Raw genomic sequence first — 6,074 nt, forward strand, 5'->3', positions numbered from 1 at the left:
ACCATTTCTATTGAATTCTATTGTATTCTATCGTATTCTATCCTAAATGACTCAAACTCAAATTTCTCCACTCTGTTCTTCCCTCCTGTTTTAGTCCAATTCTATTACATTCATTTACTGTCCAGTTTTGTGTTTTCCTTGGCAAAGAAAGACTATTTTTTGCTGCTGGTAGGACGAAATCCAGTGGTACAGGCAGATGTATGTGTGTGTGTGTGTGTGTGTGTGTGTGTGCGTGCGTGTGTGTGTGTGTGTGTGTGACTCACACCATCTCTATCACACAGAGTCGTGACTGAGGGGAGATTTGACTTGGCAAAGACTGCCTCTGTCACCACAATAGACAGCCAGCACGATGGAGAGAGAGAGAGAGATTAGAGAGTGCAGAGAGAGACAGAGAGAGAGAGAGAAATACACAGAGGTAAGAGCGAGAGAAAAATCACAGAGAAGAGGAGAGTGTGAGAAACATAGAAACAGAGACAGAGGGAGACAGAAAGAGAGGAATGGAGCCAAACAGAGAGGAGGTTTTGCTCTGACAGTGCCACCTACTGTTCACGAGTCCTTGAACTTCTCTATGTGACGTATTAGACCGAGGTCACACAGGCTCCTGCACACACACACACACACACACACACACACACACACACACACACACGCCTCCTGAATATCACGACATATCAGACTTTCGTTCTGTTCAAAGTGCTGCTTTAATAAAATAAAATATATTGTTGCTATCATCATTGCACAGTATAAACTCATTCAGTCCCTTGTTATTCCACGTCACCCCAAACAAAAAAACTTTACACACTCGCTCGCTCGCTCTGTCTCTCCTCTTCTCTCTTCGGCAGAGGAAGAAATAAAATGAGAAGGTAATGGAGGAGGGAGATGATGGGAGGCAGGAGAGAAGAGGAAGATAAAGAAGAGCAGGAGGAGGTAGCAGTCATGGATCATTTGGAGTCCTGGTCCAGTTTAGGCTCTAGAAAACAGAGCAGAAGTAAGTTACTGTACATTTGGGAATATATATATTGTCATTTTTTTCCTGTGTGCCATTTTCTGAGACAGTATAGTGAACAAGGTAACACTTCACATTGCAGTGCACAAATTGCAGGGTTACTACTGTGTAATTACATAGAAACGATCAGGAAGTAGCTGGTAATTTCTGCTAATGAGTAATTATTAGTATGATAACAACAACATTAATGTAGTAAGTTGTACAATCATTACTGAATAATTACAAGCTGAGGCTCTAGAAAGCAGAGCAGCAGTAAGTTACTGTACATTTGGGAATATATTTAGTTTCATTTATTCCCAGCGCGGCATTTTCTGAGTCAGTATAGCGAGAAATGCCTATTGATCGGCATGTGCTCCACGATATAGATCGCTAATGAGAAACCGATCATAGTCTGACTAAGGCAATTCCCAGAGTATTCAAGTGTTCATGTAAACAGCATTGTGCGATTTCCTTAATCAGATAAAGGTCGTTATCTCGCATTATGATAAACCCGATTAACACGGCTAGGTTTTTGCTTTTTGCCCAATCTTTCAAATTATTCGGTGCATGTATACCCATAGTCTGATTATTATTATTATTATAGCGTAGTCTGATTTAGTTCTTTTTTTTTTAGGGCTGAACAATTAATCAAAATTTTATCGAAATCGCAATATGGCCTACTGCAATTTTCAAATCACAGGAGGCGCAATATTTGTTAAAGGCGAAATGTGTGTCAAAATACCATTTTAAATTAAATATTGTCGTGCTGCAGAGATGTCCTGGCCTACACATCATATTCTACAGACTCAAGAAAACATCTTTGTTTGGTACAGATCCCCCCAAAAATCATTTTAATACGTTTTTCAATGAAAATGAGAATAATGATGTAAAAATTATCATTCCCTCTAATATCGCAAATCATATCGCAATCACAATACCAGTCAAAATAATCGCAATTAGATATTTTTTCAAAATCGTTCAGCCCTAATTTTTTTTACATCTGCGTATATCCACAAACATTCAAAATGCAAAGCAATCGGCAGGAAGTTTGAGCTTTGCGTCACTTCTTTAAAGAGAGAAATCCAGCTATGACTGAATCATGTAAACAAGGGTTTTCCATGTTATCACATTACTACAACACATGTCGAATTATTGCCATAATTGCCAATTATTCCCAGTTGCCGGGTTATTAGTGTGCATGTAAACACACTCCTTGTGTATTCAGATGTACAAACTCTGTCACTGCCCTCCCATCATCCCTCTGTCTGTCCCTCTCTCTCTCTCTGTCTCTCTCACCAGTGAAGGTGAACTGGGGGAAGCTGCTCAGGTCTCCTCCTCCGTAAAGTCTCTGGAGCTTGGCTTTCTCCTCCGATAGGCGCTTCTCAAAATCTGGTCCCGCCTCTACTGTTCCTCCACACAACCTTGAGAGGAGAGGAGAGGAGAGGAGGGGAGATGAGAGGAGAGGAGAGGAAACAGGAAGAGAGGAGAGGAAACAGGAGGAGAGGAGAGGAGAGGAGAGGAGACAGAAGAGGAGAGGAGACAGAAAGAGATGAGAGGAAACAGGAGGAGAGGAGAGGAGAGAAAAGAGGAGACAGGAGAGGAGAGGAGACAAAATGAGGAGAGAAGAAGAGGAGAGGAGACAAGAAGAGGAGAGGAGACAGGAAGAGGAGAGGAGACAGGAAGAGAGGAGAGGAGACAGGAAGAGAGGAGAGGAAGCGGGAAGAGAGGAAACAGGAAGAGAGGAGAGGAGGATGGGAGAAATGAAAGGATTGTAATTCTGTGGTGCTTATTGTGGCTGGCAAGCTCAACTGAGCTGTGACAGAACAAATCTGTCAGTGAAACAATAAAAGTAAAACAATTAGTTTTAGTGTCACATGAGGGTCTAAACAGAGGCTTTTTCCACTCTGACATGAATAAAATTATTTTCGCTTAAAAAATGGCCCAATATGAAGGTACTGAATATCGGCACAAAATATTATCAGTCGGCAGCTTCAATCCAAAACCATCAGAATCATCAGTTATCAGCCTTCAAAAATCCATATTAGTCAAACCCTAGTGTGGAATAAGTAAATGAATCAAGGCCCTTAGCTCATATATCAAGCCAAAGACTGTTGTCCTCATACCCCGACTCTTCAGGCTACACAGCGTCAGTTCAGCAGTGTGAGACCTCCAAACTAATATTCCCATTGAACTCAACAGGAAAACTGTCCGTCTCTCTACCTTTGTTTGTTGTTGTACTCTCTGATCTTCTCCAGGAAGAGTCTCTGGACTGGATCCAAACCTGGAGGGCAAGAGCAACACATTACAGCCTGCATATGTGTGTGTGTGTGTGTGTGTGTGTGTGCATTCCGGTACTAGTGCTGAAACAATTAGTCGATTAATCAATTAGTCGATCAACAGAAAATTAATTGATTCTAAATTTCATAATTGATTAATTGTTTTAGTCATTTATCAAGTAAAAATACCTTTATTACCTTTATTTATACCCTTAAATTTGCTGCTTTTCTCTGTTTCACACCATTGTAAAATTAATACTTTGGCATTTGTCATTATTTTTGACATTTTATAGACTAAATGATTAATCGATTAATCAAATAAATAAACAATAGATTAATCAATAGTGAAAATAATTGATAGCTGCAGCCCTATCCTGTACCTTCATGAATCCCCAAGGCCTCGGTCTGTTCTCCCTCCTCTGTCTCCACCTCCTCTCTTGTCCCAGCAGGAGGAGAACCTGCTCCCTCCTCCTCCTCCTCCTCCTCCTGTCCCAGCACCTCCGTCGGAGGAGCAGCAGCGGGAGGAGAAAGTGTGTCTGTAGTTGCCAGGTCCGCGGCACCTGACCCCGTGGCGACCGTCGTCGTAGCAACAAGCCCTGGGACAGGACAGAGCAGATTGTGCAGGAAAACAGCTGACTCGGCCTCTAAAGCGTCCGCCGCTTCAGCAAGAACTTCGGCTTTGGTTAAAATCTCGGCTTCAGAGAGAACGTCTGCCTCGGCGACTTCGGAAAACGCCTCCTTCTCCGTGTCTACCGGTGTTTCAGCCTCAGTCTCCGGCTGATCTGTTTCGGTTTCAGTTAACTCGTCCATCTCTAACGTCTCCACCAGAGCCTCCACCTCAGACAGAGTGAGCGACTCTAAAGTTAGAGCTTCATCTACTACAATCTCCTCCTGTCCTCTCCCCCTCTCTAATGTCTCCTCACCTATACCAGCGGGGGTCTCGCTTGCTACGTTTCCACCCAAAACATCCTCTCCGACAACCTCCTGACCAATCGGATCCTCCGTTACGACCGCGACGCGACCGGGAACGGAGAAGAGCAGCTCCTCCATCAGTACGTCTGTTTCGGCCTGTAGCGCTTCGGACAGACCGTCGGCTTCAGGCAGAGACAGAGACTCAACCTCAGCCTCGGTGTTTTCCTCTGACAAAGTACCATTCTCTCCCATCTTCTCGTCTTTGGCGAGCGTTTCAGCTTCTTTCTCCAGCTGAGCCGTGGTTTCGGTCAGAGCCGCGCTCTCTAGAGTTCCCAGCACGGCCTCGACTTCGGCCAACGTCACCGACTCGAGCGACATGGCCTCCAGAACGCTCCCTTCCTCTCTCTCTCTTCCCTCTTCTCCACCAATCGCAAACTCTCTTACTGCTTCCTGACCCATCGGTTTCTCTCTTACCGCCTCTGTGTGACCGGGTTCCTGCCCGACGATTGGTCCCGGACCAGAGCAGAACATGGCCTCCAGAACGACGGACGTCTCGGCCTCCAACGCGTCCGTGGCTTCAGAGAGAGACTCCAGCGTTAAAATCTCGGCCTCCGTCGTCTCCTCGGACACAGCGGCGTCCTCGGTCGCCGTCTTCTCTCCCATCTTCTGCTCCTTCGCCAGCATCTCAGCCTCTTCCTCGAGCGCGGTCTTCGTTTCTTGCAGAACATCCGTTTCCAGGGTTCCCACTCGGGCCTTAACTTCTGACAGCGTTATCGATTCTAGGGTCATGGCTTCCGCTTCGGTCGCCTCCACCTCCTCCACCCTCGGCACCACTGGCTCTCCGCTGGCTCCCATGGGTGGACCAGAGGCTGTGGAATGAAATGTTGAGCTCGGCTCGACACCGGCAGGCGTTCTGGAAACCGCTTCGGGAACAGAACAGAAAAGCTCTTCCATCAAAACGTCCGTTTCAGCCTCTAACGCCTCGACGTCTTCAGACAGAGACTCCCTCTCTGAAAGCACTAAAGCTAAATTCTCAGTTTCGGCTGCAGTCTCACGTTCGGCTCCATTCCCAGTCTGGACTAAAGTGTCCTGGACTATTTTTTCCGCTTTATCGTCTAGTGTGGATTTAGTTTGAAGCAGGGCGTCGGTTTGTAGAGATTCCACCAGAGCCTTGACTTCAGCCAGCGTTACCGACTCAAGAGTCATGGCTTCGGCCACGCTCAACCCTTCCTCTACTGCTCTCTCCTCCTCTTTCTCCTCCCTCTTCCCACAAACCATCCCTGAGGATAAACTACTAGCTTCTACTGTAGATTCTACTTTGTTTTCTACTGACATGGCTGTGGATTCAGCTGTATTTTCGATTAAGGCAGTATGTGCGAAGGTATCGGCTCCTGAGTCTGTATGGTCGGTTTGCGCTGCTTGAGCTGCTGTATCTACTGCGGCTTCTATTGTAGGCTCTACTGTACTTTCAACAAAGGCGGCTCTAGATTCTACTGTTTCCAGAGGAGAGGAGAGCACATCTGATTTTGGTTCTATTGCAGTTTCAATTAAAGGTTCTACTGTGGCAGCTGTAAATTCTGATGTTTCTACGTTGTTCTCTGCTGATGAGGGCGACACAGGGGCAGCAGTGAGCTCTACTGACCCAACAGAGGTCTCTACTTTGGCTTCTATTGTTTCAACTGGTGGAGGCTCTACTGAGGTTATTTCTGGTTCTACTGAGACAGATGTGGGGTTGGCTGGAGGGGGTACGGAGGTTGCGGTGGAAGATATATTTCTGTCCGAAACACCATCAGCAGTAGATGCCCCAATAAATCCTGGAGGAGTCTGTGAGGTTGTTTCGGAGGAAGGTGAAGTCTTAGTAGAAACCCCAGTAGATGATTTTGGGACTGGAGGGGATTCTG

The 6,074-nt window shown here is 45.9% G+C and overlaps 1 protein-coding gene across 1 annotated transcript; it reads right to left on the minus strand.

The window, feature by feature from the left end:
- Positions 1-766: 766 nt before the first annotated feature.
- LOC139658886 (uro-adherence factor A-like) lies at positions 767-4,974 on the minus strand. Its single transcript, XM_071537068.1, has 4 exons — positions 3,642-4,974; positions 3,206-3,266; positions 2,282-2,406; positions 767-970 (listed from the first exon to the last, which is right to left on the minus strand). Exons 1-4 carry the CDS (start codon positions 4,960-4,962, stop codon positions 942-944), a joined length of 1,536 nt encoding a protein of 511 aa, XP_071393169.1. The 5' UTR covers positions 4,963-4,974; the 3' UTR covers positions 767-941.
- Positions 4,975-6,074: the final 1,100 nt, after the last annotated feature.

This window comes from Centroberyx affinis, unplaced genomic scaffold (genome assembly GCF_046629955.1).
Source record: "Centroberyx affinis isolate AG114_WGS23_722 - 3 ecotype Tasmania unplaced genomic scaffold, CSIRO-AGI_Caff_v1 ptg002978l_1, whole genome shotgun sequence".
Classification (NCBI taxonomy): Eukaryota; Metazoa; Chordata; class Actinopteri; order Beryciformes; family Berycidae; genus Centroberyx; species Centroberyx affinis.